General features: G+C 39.5%; 1 protein-coding gene across 1 annotated transcript; it reads left to right on the top strand.

Moving 5' to 3' along the window:
• Positions 1-1,702: 1,702 nt before the first annotated feature.
• On the top strand, positions 1,703-21,869 carry gjb1b (gap junction protein beta 1b). Its single transcript, XM_058797564.1, has 10 exons — positions 1,703-1,887; positions 2,162-2,224; positions 2,383-2,469; positions 2,669-3,458; positions 4,061-4,194; positions 4,455-4,606; positions 4,689-4,840; positions 5,368-5,453; positions 5,537-5,617; positions 20,816-21,869. The coding sequence occupies exons 4-10, from the start codon at positions 2,929-2,931 to the stop codon at positions 21,730-21,732; spliced, it is 2,052 nt and encodes a 683-aa protein (XP_058653547.1). The 5' UTR covers positions 1,703-1,887; positions 2,162-2,224; positions 2,383-2,469; positions 2,669-2,928; the 3' UTR covers positions 21,733-21,869.
• Positions 21,870-22,860: the final 991 nt, after the last annotated feature.

The raw sequence follows: 22,860 nt of genomic DNA, 5'->3' as shown, positions 1-22,860 counted from the left end.
ACTGACAGAAAACAGTCCTCGGGACATATTTGTGCAAGGATCTGTTTCAGAGTTAACATCTTGAACGGCCCTCTGATAAGGAACGGTTCAGATGTCTGAGATCAAGAATGGGTCTGAGCCCACATCTTTTTTGGAGAGGAAGTAGCAGCTGAAAAAGCCTGACTCACTGTTCGCTAGAGGAACCATTTCCACGGCTCTCCAGCACCAACAAATTGGCCATAGCCTTGCCGATTGCCTGAAACCCCTCCTCGCCGGATCATGCACACTCTTCAGCATCCGACACCTTCAAGGACGTCTGTTCTTCTTCGGCTATTTGATTGCAGAGTCAGCGAAGAGATCTCGTCACTGAAGGAGAAAAATTCAGATGGACTTATATAGTGGTCAGCTCCTCCCCTTCTGTCGGACAAGAGCGCCACTGGTTTGTGCAGCTACACAAACGTGATCAAATCAGGCTTCAGTATCAGATTAAACTGGAGTTTGCCCATAGCGTCAAAGCTGATGCAACGTTAGAGACCATTCAATAGGGCACCCTCAATATCAGGGGTCTCAAGCCCTGCTCCTGCAGACTTTAGTTACAAATCTGCTCCTACACACCTGTCTGTAATCATCAAGTAACCTGAACACCTCAATTTGCTTTGATTGGGGCTGTTTCTCAGCAGCTGAAGTCTTCATTATCCCTATTCACACAGGACTAGTATTACCTGGTGACCTCTAGTCATGTGCAATAATTGCGGAGGTTGTCTGTGATCTTAATCCTGAGCGAATCGCCCATGTCTGTAATTTGTAAAGTGAAAATTCCCCTGCAAATGACCTACACCGAGCACCGAGGTCCTGTGATAATACTAATCCAGTGTGAACAGGGCTATAGTTGGGTAAACTGGTGTTTTCACGACTTTCAAAAAGAGGGAAAAAATAGAGACTGATAACAGCAGTCAGAAGAGAAAACAATGACAAATTTACCTTCACCACAGACGCTGTGTTAGAAACACCCTACTGCAGCGTTAACTAGTTTGTAATTTGATGCAAATGTAATATAATAAAAAGTGTTAGAAATGTACATACAATTTTAAAAATGTTAAATGTAAAAAACTATTTCCATTAAACTATGATCCGTTAAAACACATCATCACTGTCTGTGAAAGGGATACATCAGGGGCCAGTTGCATAAATAGCCGCTTTGTTAAGACTGTGTCTGCGTCCCAATGTGCACACTATCCATCCTAATTTCTATGTGATATTAATAATTTTCAGTACTATTTAGGGCAGATAGGGTGGATAGTATGCACATTGGGTGTGTTTTAAGAACTAGTCTGATTATATATATATATATATATATCTATATATATATATATGACTTTAAAAAGTTATGACCAGTCTTAAAGAAAATAAAAATAGATGATTTATTAAGACTATGCCACCAGCTCCAGATCCTTGCTCTCTAAGTTATATTACTGCTAGTTTATTTTTGCAAAAATATGTAAATTAGATGAATATTAGGAAACAAAAACAAAATATTATTACATCATTATTCCCCTTTGTTAGGCTACATAAATTTAATTTTGGTAGACATTCACAGTAGCTCGATTTCTTTTTCTCAACTTTTTTCAGTTTTATTCAATTTTATATCGGATACAGCATGTCACATCGCCTTTTTTAATTACTTACTTAAAACCGTTAAAAATGCAGTTGTGCTGAACACGTGCTGAACTCAGGTGCAGTGTTTGTCCTGCAGCTGGGGGCGCGAGCGCCAAGCTCGTCTCTAGAAACAGCAGCACAGCACGAGCTTTTCTTGATCTCTATCTGATCATTAATAACTGCATCCGTGGCTTCGTGCACGAGCGCTAACTCTAAATTCAGTCCAGAGAAACGAAGAAACTGACCGAGAAGGTAAATAATTGAACATTTTAGCATTTGTATTTTAACACGAAAGTTTTTGCTAGTTTGCTAGTTAACTCTTGATAGTAAATCATGTTCAGTCGTTGTATTATTTTACTGCTAATCAGGCGATAATGACCTTCACTGAGCAATACGCTTATTGTGGATATTTTATTGTTTTGATAAATGCAATCGTTTTATGTTTGCTGTTGTTCATATGTTGATGATATGCTTTTCAATGGTTGATGTCAGCGTCAGAACTTTACCTTTTGTTTTTTTTAAACAGGAATAAAGTTTTGTGAACTTCGTCTGTCCAGCACAAATTCAACAAGTCTCAACCAAAGCAAAGGTAATTGATAATTACTTACATTTTCATTCATGTGCCATTAAAAACCTTGAGATGAAGACACAACACCCAACATATGATGAAACAGATTTTGACTTCATGTTTTATGATGCAAAGTTAAATATCTTTAACTTTAAACTATAGGCTGATTATTCTTATAGATTGAAACAAAAGTGCTTCAGACGGGATAAAGAATATGAAAAGTGCTCAGACTTGCTTCTCAATCAGCTGCACTTGTCTTTGAGAAAGTGAGTTTGTGTTTTTGTTCCTACATTTAAATATCTGGAGAGTCTCATTTATTTCATTTCATCATAGCCCTGGTTCATAATTGCTTAAATGATAAAAGGAGCATTAAACATCCCACAAATCAAGTACTTTTATCTGAATTGAGAGTAAAAATGCCTGCAGCAGCTCTGTTCTGACACATGTTGAATGTTTTTGATCAAGAACAGCCTGAAGTGTTTGCAGAAGATCAACATGAATCAGAGAAAACCTGCGAGAGGCCGTCAAAATCAGCTCTTCACCCCAAATCACATTCATCCAAACCCAAAACACCTATTTCAGCTAAACGTTGGAATGACCAAATTCACCATCAGAAGCTGTCAAGCTCTCAACTCATTCACTTTCTGAAAACAAGCAGAAAACTTCTGTCATCAGCTGATGAAGTCAAATACAGGCCAAACATAACCGAGTCTTCATTTGATCTGATGCAGCAACAAAACATCAGCGCAGCAGCGTCTGTGGATCAGAGAGCCGTGGCTTTGACCGGTGCTGAGGAGAACCGGCAGAATAAGAGCTTTTCTGAGGAGAACGTATCTGAACCCATGTTTGCAGAGAAAGAGAGCAGCGCTGATGTTTCCTACCACTGGATGATTGCCACAAACACTGAACTGTGGGACACTGGGGATATTTTCTCAGATACAGATCAGTCCTTGCCAGAGCCGTTCCCAAATGAAACGACAGATTTTAATTTCCAAGATGACTGTAAAGTTCCTGATCTCTGGAGCCGAAGCGTGTGTCCCTCAGCAGAAGAATCGTGGCGTCTGAAGGACGGTCAGAGCCCCGACACGCTGACTGACCGCGCTGAAGATGACCACGCTGAACATGTCAGAGTCCCAGAGTTTCAGAGTCGCAGATTTGAGGAGATGCCAGTTGTTATCAGCCACATTATTAACCCCAACAAGTTCTTCATCCAACACAAGGACACAAATCTCTGTGAACTCTCTGAAATCATGCTGTAAGTAGTGAAAGGAGTAGTTCACCCAGAAATGAAAATCTGATGAAAATGTGCTCAACCTCAGACCTTCCAAGATTAGATGAGTTTGTTTCTTCATCAGGTTTGTAGAAATGTGTCTCTGCATCAGTGTCTCAGCAATGGATGCTCTGCAGTGAATGGGTGCCGCCAGAATGAGTCCAAAACATCACAATAATCCACACCACTCCAGTCAAAACTGTGTGTTTGCAAGAAACAAATCCATCAATATGTTTTATCTATAAACCAAAATACAGTCACCAAAATGTGTCATCCAGACACACATTTGTTTAGAGCTGTTTTAGATTGTAAATGATGCTTGATCTGTGCATATTTCTCTGTTTGGACTCTCATTCTGACGGCACCCATTCACTGCAGAGCATCCATTACTGAGCAAGTGATGGAACGACACATTTCTCCAAATCTGATGAAGAAATAAACTAATCTACATGTTAGATGGTCTGAGGATGAGTGTGTTTCCAGCAAATTCACATTTTTAGGTGAAGTACTATGGCATATCTTTATTCTTTATTACTGTGCAGTTCTAGTACTGATGTCTCTCTCTTTCTGATTTCATTATGATTAAGCAGAAGGAATAGCAGCAGATCTTTTGCGGAGATGAATCTCATCCCAGACGTTGGAGTTTATGTCATGGTTTGGTTTCTCAAGCAAGAGATGTGGAGCCGCGGCCAGATCATCAGAATCTGTCAGATGAGTCGAGGTCAGATAAAGCTGTTTTAAATCAGCAGTTCACCCAAAAATCAGTCTTTCATTATCCTCACCCTTTATCCGTGTCATTTAAGACTTTATTTCATGATTTCATGTCAAACACTTTCTTTCCTGATGCTTTCAACAAAGGTGTGAATAAGTTACTGCATGATAACTGAAAGCTCATTTTTAGGTGAACGGTTCATTTGTAGTTTTAGCAGTAACTCTGTAACTGTTTTGATGTCAGTGATGAAGTATTGATGATTATTGTAGGGCCCAGCAGCAGAGGTTGCACAGACATTAAGGTGGAGGTCAGGAGGATTGACTATGGAGATGTTGTTTGCGTCTCTCTTTGGGATGTTAAGGAACTGTGTGGAGAAGCAGCATCCAAACCTGTGCAAGCGCTGCAGGTCTCTCTGGTGAATGTGGGTGACTCTACTAATATTACTGTAGGGCTTATTTATTTATTTGAATGCATTAAGCTGTATTTTAACTTGTGTGTTACAGGTGAGGCCAGTGAATGGAGAAACATGGTGTTTTGAAGCGATCAGCTGGTTCAAGAGTAAAGTGCAGAACAAGACTCTTTATGCCAGGCTTTACCCAGAAGAAGTAGTTTTGGTTGAACTCTTCATGGAAAAGGGAAAGATTGGTGCTATGAGGTAATGCTTGTTTGTGTGTGAGACAGTCGTGTAGTGTGTGTTATTAAAAGCACACCGATGCCTGTGAGATGGTGGATATATGCTAAATATCTGCAGCAGTCGTGACTCAGTCCTGCAGTGTAAAATGTTTAGACTGGAAATGCAGACAAACAACATTTATCACAAGCTTCTTAACAGGACGAAGTCTAGTCTCGTGTGAGCTTGTGTAGTTAATGTTTGTAGACCAGATGGAGTTGTCTGTGATTCTTCCTATTGAGAAGTTGTGTAATGTGTGCCCCGTCAGCGATCTGTCGTGTAGTTTAGCAGTGAGATGATACTCCAGACCGTCGTGCAGTGTGAGAAGAGCAGCGATCTGAATCCTGCAGTGTGAACCTGTAATGTTGTAATGATGCTCTGCTCACTGGTCTGCATCAAGTGAGGCTTTTCTCTTTAGATTTGACTGAGGTGTGTTTGCCTGGATTCACAGTCTCAGCAGTTTATAACCAATAATAATTTCTAATATCTGTGTTTGTGTTTGATTCTCTCAGGAGAGGAGACTCTCTGTCTGTGAGACTTGCTCAGAATAGATTTGCCATTCATGAATGTAACAAACCCAGGGGCCTGAAGAGAAGAAGTGAGTGACAAGCATCACATGACCGGTAGATAACACAATGGACAGTAACTCTTTATAGTAAGATGTATGATGTGATTTCTCAGGTGACGTCCCAGAACAAACCAGACGGCAGTCGTTACAGTGGGAGAAGTATCTGATCTCCTGTTACAGTCACAACAGGAGATAATGTTCACAGCGATCAGCAAACCTACATGCTTTTGTCTTTCATCATTACTGTACAACCTTATACATACTTCACTATATCTACTGTAACTAAGCACATCTCATAGTCTCAGTTTGTTTGTTTTTGCATAGTTAGTGAACACTGTACATTGTTACAAGATGGTTTGTATTATAGAAAATATTTGGTGATTTTCGTCGCTGTAGAATGTGTTCTTTTTGGTTTAGATGATTCATAATTAAAAATAACCAGGAATTGTAAAATAGAAGCATGCCTTATTTCTAAGAATATTAGAGTTGACTTTGTGTGTTCTGTTGTTCCTTTGGAAGAATACTGAAATATGTACTGTTCTTTGTTTGTTAACTCTGACTGGGCAAACTTTACTGTAATTTTACTCTGGAGCACATTAACACTTTTAAAACGTTTGACATGAACATGTAAATATGCACTTGGAGTGCTGCTTAAGAGACACTGTCTGTTCATGAAGTGCTGAAAGGCCTGTTAATGGCTACTCTGTTCAGTGCCTGGTTAGAAAACCTGCACGTTTGATTTACAATATTTGCTGTCTTTTGCAAATCTGCCAATAAATATGTATGTCTTTGAAATAGTTTCATACAGTTGCTCCCTTAGCCACAATTTTTGTGTGTAACTCTATACATGTTACACACTGCTCTGTGCTGAGCTTTGTTGGGGAAGTTACTCAAAAATCTAGTTATTAGTTATGGTTATTTTCATATTACGGTCAAGTGAATTCTCACTGTTTTGCAAGGTTGTCAATGTGCAGAACTCTCCCACTTGAAACAAGATTTCAACTGGATTTCACTCATTGACCACACTTCTGCTCTCCTTTTCCCTTTTTTTGATTTTGAAAGTTTGATGCGGTGTTCATTCGGTCAATCAATCAGTCAGGTGAAAAACCTTTAAACAAATACAAACACCACTTTAAGAGCAAGCAGAAGTAGATAAAATCAAATACAGCCAGGATTTAGCACACAGGATTTAAATGCTTAGTTTTAAATTACCATAAAGCAGACCATGTAAATAGGCCGCAGATATTCACAGTAAATAAACTGATTTTAAAATTTTGATGACTTCAAAAATTTGACACTTATAGCTTTTAATCTGAACATATATGTAAACAATCACTGGCAAAAATTTAAGCCATTAAACAAACCAATAATGTTCAAATATATTCTTAGAACAAGACAACTTGCAATAAACAAAAAATTGAAAAGAAAAGTATGAAAGCTCACGGGTTACATCTCCATTAATTGTAGTGGGCTTAATTCTGCACAAACGAGCTTGCTTCAGTCCAAGTAATGGCAAGTTTGCCACTTCTCAGTGCTGCTTTCCGCTGCTGCTGTACACTGACTGTCTTTGCTCTGTTGATTAGTATCTCAGCTTCACCTGGTGCACCTGGCTGGGAGGGACGTCCCCAGCAGTCAGTTTGTGCAACAATTACTTTGTAAAATCCCTACAAACATGTAAAAACCAGCAATTAAACAACAATATAACAGAAATGTACGTTTCATTTTTAAACGCTCTTGCAGTTCTCCTCATGACAGTCTTTCAGAAGCAAAAAGTTCACATTATTTGCAGAAACAGATGCGCGGGTCATTCTAGAATTGCGGGTACATTTCAAGCTGAGAAAGAAAACAAAAAAATAGGATTTTATTTTTGGTTAAACTTTTTTTATTTTCATAGAACAAACTTTAAATTTAATATTTTCTATATTTGCTGATCTTAAACTTGTAAGATTTAAAATATTTATTCTGAAAATCAATGTACTAACAGAAAAATCTGTCAACTCTGTTGTAGACAAATTGGGTCAAACATATACAGTTGACAAATGTAACACAATTTAAAACCCTGTCCTCCCTAGAAGAACATCTGTCTCTTAATCCATTAATTCAACTTTAAACCTAAAAATATATAGATAAAAATATCAACCTGTTTAATTGAAAAGTTGCCAACATGGTGTGTATTTTCTCTAATCATAGCTTTAAAAATAAATGAAATTCTTTAAAGTTTCATGTAGTAGTAGTACTATTTAGGCTAATTAGCTTCTGAGCAATTTATTAACAATAAAACACATATAATTATCATTTTTAATGCAAAACTTTAAACAAACAGAGTTGACATTGATGGTAACAGAGTTGACAACACAAAACAGATTTGACCACCTGTAGTTAAAAGACCAAAAACAGCAGCATTTTTTGCCAGATTCTGAAACTGAAACCATTTTAAATGTAACAACTATTTAATTTGATAAAATACATGTGAATTACAGATCTTTCATGTAATTGAAAATTAACTTAATGTGTCCAAAGATCTGGAAAATAAAATGACATTTTGCTCTCTCACCCTGGGCATGCAAATCAGTTATTGGCAATTTCTGCCCATGCATATGTCTTTATTTAGTATTTAAATGTGCACTATGCAGGTTTTTTATAGACATAAAAGACAGAGCTCTTGATTCAAGGAATAGCAGTTTGCAAGAATGTTAGATTTACTTTGTAGCCATGTGTTTACATTAGTATTCATAAACATTAGAGCAAAACATTAATTTTGAGTAGTGGTGCTTTTTTTCCTTTTGTGTCATCTGTCTCTGTCTATTTTCTGCCTCCCTGACAGGGTCAGCATGTTGCTGTGCCCTCTGTTGCCCTTGCCTTTCTGCTGCTGAGAGGTTAATTTACCTGTAATTCAATTTCTTTAGCCTGTAATGATGTAAAACAAATGTATCATTTACAGTAAAATGACCCAGAATCCAAAATAAACATAATAATAATGCAAAATACTTAAATGTGATTGGTAACATTTGATTCTGTTACTCATTGTCAACTCTGTTATCATTAAACTTTTTTAAAAACTAGTTGACATTTTCCACCATTTGTGCTTTAGCTCAAGATGCTAACCCTCAAACCAGATACCACATGGCATGTCTAAAACAGAATTTTAACGATTTCCATCATATTATTGTTTTTAAAAAGTGAATGAGAGATTCACTGCAAAAATCACAATAACAGATTTGACAAATAATTAATCTACTTTTGGTGTATCCTAAACATTTTGTACAAATTAATGGGAATAAAGAATGAAGACATCAATGCTTTCCAAAGATTCCTATCAAAGGAAGTGACATCACTTGGTGCAAGTCACATGTTTTTTCTATGAATGCTTTAAAGATTTTTATGCCTTTTTATAACTGACGTAACAGAGTTGACGAGAACGTAGGGACAGACACAAAATGTATTTTTTTTTATTAATGAAATTACAAATATTCCAAAAATTTGATATTTTATGCAATTGTTTATGTAACTTAACAGAGTAAACACAAAAATGTGAAAATTAGACAGATTATTTCATGATGATTCAAGCTGAATGTATGAATCAGGAGGCGAAGACAGTCAATAACAGGTGTAGTGGCAGTCTTTCAGTTATTATTTTCAAGACAAAATGTCCCTTAATATACATAAAATCATTGTCTTTGGTGATAGCTTAATATAAATTGTGTTATAACTCAAAACTGATTCAGTGAAATTTTTGTTTTTGAAAAATAACGCGAAAAATAACTCGAAGACGTGAAATGTACCCCCAATTCTAGAATGACCCGCATATTAATAATGTTTTATTAAAGTTCGGGAGGAGCACATCAGATACTTAGCCTAATTAACACAAGAGCAGCGCACTCAAGTTAATCAACACACAGCTGACATACCTCTATCCATTGACGGTTAATCAGCATTTGGTTCGTCCTTCTAACGCAGGGGTCTGCAACCTTCAACGTCAAAAGAGCTATTTTGGCCCCTTTCCCACTGAATAAAAATTCACGTGGAGCCACAAAATATTTGATGCCCAAATAAAGATAAGGCATATAGCTAAAGTTTTATATTCAGTTATGTTACAGGGCAGGGGAGTAGCAATCATTTCAGAAGTGAGGGGGACAGAAATGTCAAATGTAGTAATAATAATAATTATTATTATTATATTTATTTATGTATGTATAGCCTAATTGACAAAAAAAAAAAAAAAATATATATATATATATATATATATATATATATATATATATATTATCTCTTTTAATTGGCTAGGAAATAAAATACACTGCTGGACAATAATAATTTGTCTTCTATAATATCTTTGATAAATATTTTACTAATGACAATTTTATGGTTATGATTGTACAATCAGTAGCTATATATACACTACAAACACTTTTTCCATTTTTATCACAGAATTAGGCAGAAAATATATTTTACAGCTTCTGTACTGTAATTAATGCTGTCAATTACCACTGTATAATTCATATTTATTACCTGGAGAAGACTTGAAAAACACAAACCATATCGTCTTCACGTTATTATTACTTCTCATATGAGTCCGTTTTGGACTTTCTGCGCAAGAGCGCCCTCAGGCTTTGAGTATGAATGAAATATTCAGCGCGTGAGAGTGTTCAGCGCTCTGTGATGTTCACACCGTTTTGGATATGAATAAAACGTATCCAAAACGACGTGACTATCTTTTCTCTTTTAATTTAAATCTAGATTTATTCACATTGGCCCTTGATAACCTCTACTTTAACACACTTGACAGAGAAAAAGTACAGGGGAAGAGTTTAGGTTGTATTAAAAGTCGGGGGAACACCTCCTCCTCATATTGTACACCCACGCTACAGGGAGCCACCGCAGAGGGATGAAAGAGCCGACCCCTGGTCTAACGTTACCAACATGTCACAGAGACAAACTTCTTTGTCTGGAGATGAGTCCAACTCTCCTCCGGTCCCATCGCCACAGCCAGCCAGCCCCAGGACCATTCCTTCCCCGCATAGCAACGCAATCGAGCCCCAGACTCCATCTCGTGGGCGTTCTTCGGGTCGAGTAGCCACCCGCCTCCCAAGACGCCTAGGCCTACACTCGCCACCTCCAGCGAGAACCCCAGCCGACTCCCCGGCGTCTTCCTACTGTTCAACCGGGTCAACAATTCCGCCCATAGGGAAGTGGACCATGTCGAGTCTGAGGCAAACGCTGACCAACTCCGACGTCCAGCCTTCACACAAGTTAAACAAAGCAGAGTTATATGACTTGTACAAAAATCTGCAACCAACTAACTTCTCTCCAAAAGCCACCCCAGCCCCAAAGGCTGCTAATAAGCAAAAAAACCTTTGGTCACGCCTTGCCAGACTCCTCCACCTTCCTCCAGCACAAGGCCCAGCTCTCCGCGGGCATCAAACCGTGGCCCAGGCTTGCTGATGGCCCCACTGTCTGCCTAACACAGCCCCGCAGCCCGCCCCTTCCAGCTCGGGGCTCGCAGCCCAAGCAAGCGCTGTCAAACACAGCCCCGCCCCCAGCCCCCTACAGCTCTCTCCTCCAAGCGAAACCACAATACTCGCTCCTCCAATGCCCGTCCCACCAAACGCTATCGTCTCTGAACCTCCCCAAGTGGCTCACAACATCAGAGCGCAGATATTAGCAGGTGCGGACGTAGATCTCTCCTCACTACTTTCTCTTATGCCCACTTCTGACTCTAACCGACAGATAGACTGCGGGGATTTTTCAGTCACTTTAAAGAACCAAAACCCTCTTTCATCTCGAATACTTCCTTTTTCTGAGTTCTCCATTGCTTTCAGCTGATTCACGGAGATCATTTGTTCAACCTTCCCTCACAGGCGATGCGAACTCAATGACTACCTGGCAATCATAGCCGAGCTCGCGTGGTCCTGTGGAGGGGGCCATTTTTTCACATACCACAAACTTTTTTCCACAAAATGCATAGTTCGAGTCGCACAATGGAACCAGTGCCATTACTGGGGCGCACTCGATCCAGATCTCCATAGCAGGGTGTTCCTAGGCTGCAGGAACATTTTGTGTGCGGTTTGCAGGTCGGTCAGTCGCTCACTCCACCATGACTTGCCCATGAATTAATCCCTCCATAATCCCATGCCCAGAGCCCATCTCCGTGAAATCCTCCAGCTTCATCCCAAGATCCGCAACTGCCGTGAACTCAGACCTGGAGCAAACAGCAACATCGGCAGCGGACAGGCAGCCATGTATCGCGTTTAATTCCGGGAGATGCAACAGACAGCGCTGCCGCTATCTTCACATCTGTAGCTTTTGCTGTGGAGCTCACGCTCGCATTGTTTGTCCAGTATACAAAGCTGTGAATAAAAAATATAAAAATTACCTATCGACTCCCTTGAACATTTCTCGTTTGGCCATCGAACTCGCCCACCATCCAGACAAAGAATTCTCTAATTATCTTCTGTCCGGCCTCTGTCGGTTTTAGCCCCGACGTCGAATGCGCACTTTCCCAAAATTTCATCTGCAATAACCTCCAATCCGCCCACGCTGAGCCCGACGTCGTAGATGACATTATCAAAAAAGAAGTCAAATCAGGCTTCATGATCGGGCCTTTCGACAAACCCCCCTTCGAAGTGTTTCGTGTCAGCTCCAATGGAGTGGCTACAAGAAAATTTTCGGGTAAAAAACGCCTAATTATCGATCTGTCATCACCTCATAATTCCACAGTCCCAAGCATCAATAGCTTGATCCCCCTCGACAAATTTTCTCTCAGGTACCACAACATAGATCAGGCAGTCGAATTGATTAAAATCGCGGGTCGAGGAGCCTGGCTTGCAAAAATAGACATCACTTCTGCCTTCAAAGTGATACCTTCAAAGTGGAATGGCCTTTCTCTTTTCTATAATAACCTTGTTTCGTCTCCCGTTGACATCCAACTATTTACAGACGCAGCTCCCTCAATCGGCTTCGGAGGTTTTTACCAAGGTCGTTGGTTCGCGTCTCCATGGCTCACCTCAGTCCTCAGCCTTTTTTGAGCTTTACCCCCTCGTGGTGGCAGCCTTCTTATGGGGGAACGAATGGGCTTCTAAAAGTATCTTAGTGCATTGCGACAATGAAGCAGTTGTTCAGTGTATTAATAAAGGCCGTTCTCATTCTCCCGCCCTCATGCCTCTCCTAAGACGATTAATATGGATCTCAGCATGCGACCAATTCATAATAATTGCCAAACATGTACCAGGTTCAGAAAACCAAATTGCTGACTCTCTGTCTCGCTTTCTGTTTCAGAAATTCAGGACGTTGGCTCCAGAGGCGGACCAATTCCCAACTCCAGTACCTCACTATTCAGAATTAATTTTCCCGTAACTCACCTGTTAAAACCCCTCCTCAACGCATCACTCGACACTATCCTCCAAGCAGTTTCTCCTAGAACCCTCCAGTCATACGTGACAGCATGGAGAAGTTTCAAGTCATTCCACCTCTCATACAACAATGCCGTTCCCTGATTTTTCTCTACTCTCAATCACCTCATTTATCTTATTCCTCAACAGCGACAAGGGCCTCCAAGTCGGGTCCATCAAAGGTTACCTAAGTGGCATCCAATTTTTACACAATCTGATGTATGGCTAAGAAAGGTCATGTCATCTACATTTTCAACCTCTCTTCTCCAATCCAACCATACCAGTCCATTCTCGAGTACCTCCGCCTTAGGAATTCCCAGGCCAAATCCCCCCTCGAACCTCTTTAGACGACTCCAAAAAACCCATCAGTCGCTTCTGGTTCCAAAAACACCTCAGATCCATCCTGAAATCGTCAGGCATGCCAGCTAAAAACTTCTCCAGTCACTCATTTCGCATCGGGGCAGCAACATCAGCAGCCCAAAAAGGCCTCTCCAAGCAGCAGATCCCAACTTTAGGAAGATGGTCTTCAGAAGCTTTCCAAAGCTACATCAGAACTAACCAGTTTCACATCAAAATAGCCCACCAGTCCCTCATTGGTCAATAAACCATCTAACCTAATCTCCACCACAGCAGTATCCCATTTCCACATCTCAATTCACGCCCAAATCCATCCAGTTAAGCAAGGCTTACCCGTCTGATGCCGTGAGTACCAAACTCCCGTCAGACGCCGCAAAGCCTCCTGGCCAGACAACCTTACCTTTTCCATTACACGGTTGGCGAGGCTTACCCGACCAACGCCGTGAGTACTGACCTCCCGTCGGATGCCGGCGAGAGCCTCCCGACCACTCAACTTTGCCCTTCCGTTTTATGCTCGGCGAGGCTTACCCGTCCGACACTGTGAGTCTTGATCTTGCAAACCTCGCCTTTTCAATCCGATGACCCGCAAAGCTCATCTGTCCGAGTCTGCAAGTATTGAACTCGAACATGGCAAGAGCCTTCAGGATATGTTTTTCTTTCAACTACCGGTGATGATTACCCACTCATGCCACGAGTATCGAACCACCGTCGAATGCTACAACAGCCGTCCGGTCAAGCAATCTCGGCTTTTCAGTCTGCCTACCGGCGAGGCTTAACCATCTGATGCAGTGAGTATTGATCTCCTGTCGGATGCAGCGAGAGCCTCCCGACCACAAAACTTTACCCTTCTGTCTTACCTGTCCAATGCAGTGAGTCTTGATCTCCCATTGGACGCCGGCAAGAGCCTCCCGGCCAGACAAACTTAACGTTTCCATCCTACGGTCGGCGAGACTTACCCGTCCGACATAGTGAGTCTTGATCTCCCGTCGGAGAGAGTCTCCCGGCCACCCAACCTTACCTTTCCGTCCGACGGTCAGCGAGGCCCAGCCATCCGATGCCATGGGTCTCGTCCCACCGCCGAACGCTGTCCGAATCCTCTCAGCCTAACCTCACATCTTTTCCCCCCGCCTGGCGAGGCTTACCCGTTCGATGTCCTGAGTCTCGATCTCCCATCGGATGCTGCGAGAGTTCTCCTTGTCGGACGTCCCTAACTCTTTTTACCTGCCAAGCCGATAGGACCCACTCGTCCGATGTCCGGAGTCTTGATATCCAATCAGAGGCTTCATGGGCCCTCTCGGTCAGCTACTCACCCTCTGTCCTCTGATTAGCCAGGGCTGACGGCCAGCGGGGCCCGTACGCCGACTCCGTGAGCTGCCCCACTCAAGGCAACTCAGGCCCTCCTGGTCAGGGCCAATTACGCTGCTCCTCCTCCATCGGCCGGTTGGGCTCACCCGTTCCAACGCAGTGAGCACACCGTTGAACATCGGTCCGAGCCCTTCCGACCGGGCGCCCAACCACGCAGTCCTTACAAACGGCCGGTGGGGCCTACCCATCCGATGCCACAAGCCGCTCCCACGGAGCACGTAGGCTCTTTCGGCCTGCCAAACAGGCGACTTCTCGAAACCAGCCCCGCCAGATCTCAGTGCGTATTTCGGGGGGTATTAGTCTGGCAGCTGTCCAACACCCGATTGCTTTTTGGGGGGTACTCTAGGGTTCGGGCCATTTCCGAGCTCAGGGCCCTTCCCCGGACAGCACGGCAACTATGCATTACCATACTCGCCAAATACACATTACTATACTCTAGCTAATTATATGTAAGTGTGAACTCGTAAAATGTCATTTGGTTGTTTTAAATGCATTCCTCAGAGAAGGATGTCAGTACATGTTATTGGAGCATCAGAACTACACAAGACAGAAGACACTGACGCTGAGTGAACTGCTGCCATGTTTCTTCTGCTGATGTAAAGATGATTTTTCAGTAGGCCTAAACTAGCATGTTTCCATATTACAAAGAACTTTAATTTGAAGAAGACGAATTAATAATAACAACATGCCACATCATGATCAGACAAGAACAACAATTTACAGTAAATGTGCTCAAATGTCTTTGCAGGAATGTGGACCGTGCGCTTCATATTTTCCACACACAGAGTGAATGCACAGATGATGAGAGTTGAAAGGGACATATTCACATTGTTACTGTACACCGCCTACTCTACAGTTCCTGATTCATGCACAGACCTTTCTCTCCCTCATATCCAGCAGACTGCTGACGTGTGGAGAAGTGACGCCTGAGATTGCATTGCTGGAAAAAACAGTTGTGTTTAGAGATGAGGAACATTATGAAAACTGAATTTAAGGAGTAAACTTTAACAACTGAGGAGCCATTAACTATCTCAAGGGCCAAAATGTGAAAACCCTGGTTTAAAATTGCATCTGCCTTCTCAAACTACAGCATGTGTAAAAGGCGTCTGTTGAGCTGTAACGTGTATAGTCTGTTTTGTTTTTGTTTTCTCTGTTTCCTATGTTAATTTATCGTTAGTTTCCTTTGTTGTCAATTAACACACCGGTTCTGTTTTCTGTTGATTATACTCAGTCTGTATTTAAGCCCTCAGCTCATGGTTTGTGTTATTTCAGGTTATGTGGTTTGCTATTTCTCCTAAATGTTTCAAATTCTGAATAAAGACTGTTTGTACAAAGTTGTCCTTCGAGTCCAGATAAAATTTTCAAATTTCCATCCTATCTCGCACTCTGAGTTGTTGAACATAGTGTCTAGTTTAAGATCGACCACTTGCTCTTGTTGGCCTTGTTTAGAGCGTTTAACAACTTGTTACTATTTGTGGATTCTGGAAATTGTGCAGTTTTTGTACTGTTGGTGTGGCGTTTGATACAGTAGATCGCTGCATTCTTTTAAACAGGTTAAAAACTGAGGTTGGTATCTGTGATTCAACCTTTGATTGGTTTGAGTACTTTTCTCTGTGGAGATGCCCCTCTCATTCATGGCCTGCCTCTTACTGGTGGAGTGCCACAGGGCTCCATCTTTGGCCCGATTTTGTTTGCTTTATATATGCTCCCTCTTCGTTACATTTTTGAGTTTCACAAGGTCCCATATCACATTTATGCAGATGCAGTTGTGTGTGCCAGTAAAACCTGGGTCAAAGTCACTTGCTTGCTTGTGTAAACGACATCAAAAGCTGGATGGGTGATAATTTTCCCCAGTTAAATGAAAACAAGACTGAAGTCATTCTGTTTGGCTTTCCCAATTTGGTTAACAGCCTGTCCTCTAGTTTAGGACCCTTGCAAGCAAATATCCATACTCATGTAAAGAACCTGGGTGTTGTTTTTATTCAGAGTTAAAATTTGACAATCAAATAAACTCAGACCTAGTTGTCAGAGCTAGTTTTTTCCAGCTTAGCGATATGCATAAAATTAAATCCTTTCTATCTTTTAGTGGTCTAGAGACAGTTCATGCCTTCATTTCAACAAGACTTTATTATTGTAATACTTTATATGTTGGTGTCAAACATGATGGCAATGAATAAATATAAAAACTATTTAAAACACAACTTTTTTAAAACCAGGTATACAAAATTTTGTGAAAAAAATGAATGGGAACACAGTACGTCAATATGTTCTCTAAAAGTAATTGTTAGAATAAATTCTATTAGAAAATACTTTTAAATTAATTTTTTAAAAAGCCGGTAACACTTTATTTTATGGTCTCTTAACTAGTTGCTTATTAGCATGCATATCACTAGAATATTAGCCATTTATTAGTACAACTTAAGCACATATTAATGCCTTATTCTACATGACCTTATTCTACATCCCTAATCCTACCCAATACCTAAACTTAACAAAAACCTTACTAACTATTAATAAGCAGCAAATTAGGAATTTATTGAGGGGAAAGTCGTAGTTAATAGTGAATAAGTGTTCCCTATTCTAAAGTGTTACCAAAAAGCCTAACTAGAATATGAAAATAACTTTCACTGTACCTTCTGATCGCACTGCAAAAGCGTGATGCTCTTTCTTTGTATTTCTGTCTTGTTTTTCAGTGCAAATGTATCTAAAAATTAAGATAAAACTTGAGTCAATTTTGCTTCTCAAGTGCGTTTTCTGTGATGGATATTTGTACTCATTTTAAGCATAAACTAACTTAATATTGTTTCATTCTTCAAGTAAATGTATCTTGATTTAAGGATGTTTATATATTTGTATTGGAAAGCATGACTGTAAGAATGAAAGACTTTCTGCTCTGATTTAAGACCCTTTTAAGGCCTTAATTTGTATAGGGTGGAATTAAGACTTTCAAAGACCTTTGTAACACCTGCAGAAACACAGTTTAGAGGTGGTCCTTCATGCTTACCTTTTTCTGAAAATCATGCATTTTTATACAATACGTAGAAATTCATATGAAATCGCCACCTTGTGAAATGGTTGTTGTCCTGTGAGATCTGGTTGACTGAACTCACCTGCCAATGTTTGAGCCATTCAACAAAACACAGAAGTGCTCAAAGAACTGTTTTACCTGTGTGTCATCTTCAGATCAGAACTCTCAAACACACCATTCACAGAATCTGAAGGATTTCACCAGTGTTTGAACCTGGAAAAATTACACAAAAACCTGACAGTGTTATTTCTTGATAACTCGACCTCCTTTGATAAATTGTGCTGTGTTTGATAAATTGAGCGCGGCTCCGAAACGCCCCTCATTTCCTCTCTCTGCCAGGCACAATGAATAATGTTGCTGCTCATTGTGTCCACACAGATTCTTTCTTCTGCCCCGGGTGGGTGGAAATCAAGGCATTTGATCTGAATTCTGAAGAGTCTTGTTAGCCTCCATAAAGAGCCGCATTGTGTATAAATGGGTTATATAAGTGCATATGACAGCCATGGTGCAGGGTTGTGGCTAGTAGCGCGTAAATCCTTTGCATTTGCAAAGGGCATGCTGATCTTTAGCGAGGCCATTAGCTGTTTCCTGGAAATGTCTGTTTATTATCACAGCTGAAGGTAAATCGCTTTTTCATTCTCCATAATCAAACTTGGAAATGTTCATTTGACTGCTCAGTGCTCGTTCAGTTATTTTTGGAGCACATTGTAAAATTGAAATCCTTATTGCAAGTGAGACTTCAGATCGGTCATGTAGTTTATACAGATGCACTGAACTGCTCTGATCTCTGATCACAGTAATATCCCGTATTAGTGTATATGTGGAGTAATTGTGTGGGCCAACCGAAAGCCTGCTATTGGCCAGGTTGTCTTGTGTCAGGTGACGACATGTGGTGCTAGACCATCGCCCAAGCTCTTAACCAGCTCAAATTAACCACAACTCTTTTTTTTATTTTAGTCAACCAAGTATCCAAATGCCAAGAACCCTGTCTGTTGTTCTTCATGTTTGGAGCTGGTACAGCATAAGCTGCTTTCTCACGGGCTGAACCTGGTAAACTATTATTCAGATTCAGAATTTGGTGTCTGAAAATATTTATGGTTTAGCATTTTATTGTTTTGTTTGTTGGGCTTACCGTAATATTGAATATTGTGTAATTGGAAGTTTAAAAGTTTTTTTAGTCATGTTGTGTATGACATATCTGAATAGGTTATGCACATTACCAGTCAAAAGTATTCAACTTTTTACCCTTTATTGTGACTATTTTCCACATTTTATGTATAATTATGTAATAGTATTTTCTCTGTAAGGCAATAAAACATTAAGTTACTCTTGAAAAAAAGTTATTAATTACTAGCTACTAATTACATTTGTGTCTTTAGATTACTGCACTAATTACTTTCTAAATGCCATATTTGAACAATACAAGGATGGAAATGAAACTGCTCTTTTAAGTCTTTCAAAGAAATAATTTTTGCATAAATTATTCTTGAACTGACCATGTATTTAAAGGGAAAAGGTTACATTAAAAACATAGTTACATTTTAACATTAGATGTTAAATCCACTATTGTTTTATATAGATTTGTTCGGTCACACTTTATTTGAAGGTCCGATTCTTGCTATTAACAAAACAGTAACTATGAGTTTTGCGACAATAAACTAATAATTTTCTTTTTATTAATAGTAAGGTAGTTAAGTTTAGGTATTGAGTAGGATTAGGGATGAAGAATATGGTCATGTAGAATATGTGCTATAAGTACTAATAAACAGCCAATTTCTTAATAAAATGCATGCTAATAAGCAACTAGTTAATATAACGAACTGGTCCCTATATATGCTGAAGTGTTACCAATTGTTCTATAGACTAGAATATTTAATGTAATTCCATCAGAAGTAACTGTAATTATTAAGAGTAATTTTTGATTAGGCTTTATTTAAGGTGTCCTTGTTACAGTGTAATTTTACATTTAAATACTGAGTAATATTAATTAACTGCATGTACTTCTATATGGTTATGGTAAGGATGAGGGTTTGGTTTAGGGTTACTTGCATGTAATTATGCATTATTTATTGTTATTATAATAGTAAGTATATGTAACGTGGACACCTTAAAATAAATGTTACCTAATTTTTAAGTAAAATTAAGAGTAATTCCTTACTTTACTTTTAGTTCTTCAAGAAAAAAGTAGCCTAGGAATTAATTAGTACTGCATGCATAAAGAAGCTTTATTTTTGAAATTGTATGTATGTTTTTCAAAAACAGGCACAATATTTGTATTTGTTAACAACTCATTTCAAACATTTTATTAAAAGATTTGGTAACACTTTATTTTAAGGTGTCCTTGTTACACATGTTACATGTACTTGCTATTATAATAACAATAAATTATGCATAATTACATGCAGGTAACACTAATCCTAACCTTAACCATGTAGTTAATTAATATTACTTAGTACTTAAATGAATAATTACACTGTAACAAGGACACCTTAAAATAAAGTGTAACCAAAGATTTACTAATTAATATTAATTAACTACATGTACTTACTATATGGTTATGGTTAGGATGAGGGTTTGGCTTAGGGTTACTTGCATTTACATTTACATTTAGTCATTTAGCAGATGCTTTTATCCAAAGTGACTTACAAATGAGGACAATGGAAGCAATCAGAATCAACAAAAGAGCAATGATACGCAAGTGCTTTAACAAGTCTCAGTTAGCTTACTTGCATGTAATTATGCATAACTTATTGTTATTATAATAGTAATAGTAAGTAAGACTTTAAAAAGAAACAAATGCAGTAAGAATAAATAATTATTAAGAGTAAGTAATATTCGGTTACACTTTATTTAAAGGTGTCCTTGTTACAGTGTAATTATACATTTAAGTACTGAGTAATATTAATTAACTACATGTACTTACTATATGGTTATGGTAAGGATGAGGGTTTGGCTTAGGGTTACTTGCATGTAATTATGCATAATTTATTGTTATTATAATAGTTATAGTAAGTAAGACTTTCAAAAGAACAAATGCAGTAAGAATAAATAATTATTAAGAGTAAGTAATATTCGGTTACACTTTATTTAAAGGTGTCCTTGTTACAGTGTAATTATACATTTAAGTACTGAGTAATATTAATTAACTACATGTACTTACTATATGGTTATGGTAAGGATGAGGGTTTGGCTTAGGGTTACTTGCATGTAATTATGCATAATTTATTGTTATTATAATAGTAATAGTAAGTAAGACTTTCAAAAGAACAAATGCAGTAAGAATAAAAGATTGAACTTGATGAAACAGATTTGCTTCCTCTTCTCTGCAGTCCTCGAGTCCACCATGAACTGGGCATCGTTTTACGCGGTGATCAGCGGCGTGAACAGGCACTCGACAGGCATCGGCCGCATCTGGCTGTCGGTCATCTTCATCTTCCGGATCATGGTGCTGGTGGTGGCGGCCGAGAGCGTGTGGGGCGACGAGAAGGCGGGCTTCACCTGCAACACCCAGCAGCCCGGCTGCAACAGCGTGTGCTACGACCAGTTCTTCCCCATCTCACACATCCGCCTCTGGGCTCTGCAGCTCATCCTGGTGTCCACGCCGGCCCTGCTGGTGGCCATGCACGTCGCTCACCGCCGGCACGTCGAGAAGAAGATCCTCAAGATCTCCGGCCGCGGCAGCGCCAAGGACTTCGAGAACATCAAGAGCCAGAAGTTCAAGATCACCGGTGCTCTGTGGTGGACCTACATGATAAGCATCGTCTTCCGCATCGTTTTCGAGGTGGTTTTCTTGTACATTTTTTACGTGATCTATCCGGATATCAAGATGGTGCGTCTCGTGAAGTGTGACTCCTATCCCTGTCCCAATACAGTGGACTGTTTCGTGTCGCGTCCTACAGAGAAGACCATCTTCACTATCTTCATGCTGGCCGTGTCTGGAGTCTGTGTCTTGTTGAACATTGCAGAGGTTGTGTATTTAATAGGCCGGGCGTGTATGAGATACTTTCAAGGAGCAGTGGGTGAACCCAAAGCGCCTTGGCTCACTCAAAAACTGGCAACTTACAAGCAGAACGAAATAAATCAGCTGATATCAGAGCATTCGTTCAAACCCAGATTCAACGTTGGGCGAAAGCCTCCCATGGATAAGAGCGAACGCTGCTCTGCTTTCTAGACGGAGGTTTCTACCAACCATCAGTAGTTAATGGAAGGTGGATGTCTGTAATCATATTAATCGATTGTCATTGATTTACTTTGTTACTTTCATTTAAAAGGCCCCTCTACATGTGAGGAGTGATCATGCACTCTTAAAAATAAAGGTGCTCCACGAACATTTTTGTCCAGAATGGTTTCATAAAGAACCTTTAACATCTGAAGAACCTTTCTGTTTCACAAAAGCTTCTTTGTGGTGAAAGAAAGAGATGGTTCTTTAAAGAACCTTTGACTGAATGGTTCTTTGTGGAACTACAAATGGTTCTTCTATGGCATCGGTGTAACGAACCTGTTAAGCACCTTTATTTTTAAGAGTGTGGAGGGAAATATGCTGGAGAACCGTCAAATATCACACTTTTGAAATGGCACAAGTGTCCATCTGGTCCTAAAAAGCAGATAAGATCAGAGGAATAATTGGGTTTCACACCAAGCAAACACTGGAGAGGGTAAACAGTTCGTCATTTGCTTCTGTACTGAAGTTAATATTTGTGCAAAAAAAATATTTGACCAATAGGGTCTATCACAAATTGACTTTTCGTCTCAATACAAAAATAAAAACCGGCATGGCTTGCTGTGTGGAAAGTGGAGTAGATGGTATGTTTTAACCTTTTTAATGTATTATTATGTGTTATTTAAAGTTATTTATTGAAAACAGAAACCCTCAACCATTAGACAAGTTAGTTACAGAAGCCCAAGAGTATGACATCATATCCTGTTGCCCATACTTGTTGATATAACTGATATTTTGAGGATCTGATATATATATTTTTTGCAGTATAGTGTGTAGTATGATTGCCCCTGAAGAATGTTACATTGATAGAATACACATTTTTTAACTGTGTTTATGTTTGAACTACAAATTTGCAATGATTTTCTGACTTTAAAGTTAATCAGAATGCCTCTTTACATTTAGTAAAGCGTCTTATTCATTTTGCTTTGACTTGTAAATGATTTGTTAAAACAGTGGTTTGAAATTGATTGTGACTTTTGGTTTGATTTTTTTTTTTTTATAGTTTTATTATAGTTAGATGTGTCACATCTAACGTAAGTTTAAAGGGCATTTTCTTCATCTTTGCAAGCACATATTTGT

The sequence above is a fragment of the Onychostoma macrolepis genome, chromosome 14, assembly GCF_012432095.1.
Source record: "Onychostoma macrolepis isolate SWU-2019 chromosome 14, ASM1243209v1, whole genome shotgun sequence".
Taxonomy (NCBI): domain Eukaryota; kingdom Metazoa; phylum Chordata; class Actinopteri; order Cypriniformes; family Cyprinidae; genus Onychostoma; species Onychostoma macrolepis.
The sequence above is the reverse complement of the archived record's forward strand: the minus strand, read 5'-3'. Positions and strand labels throughout refer to the sequence as shown.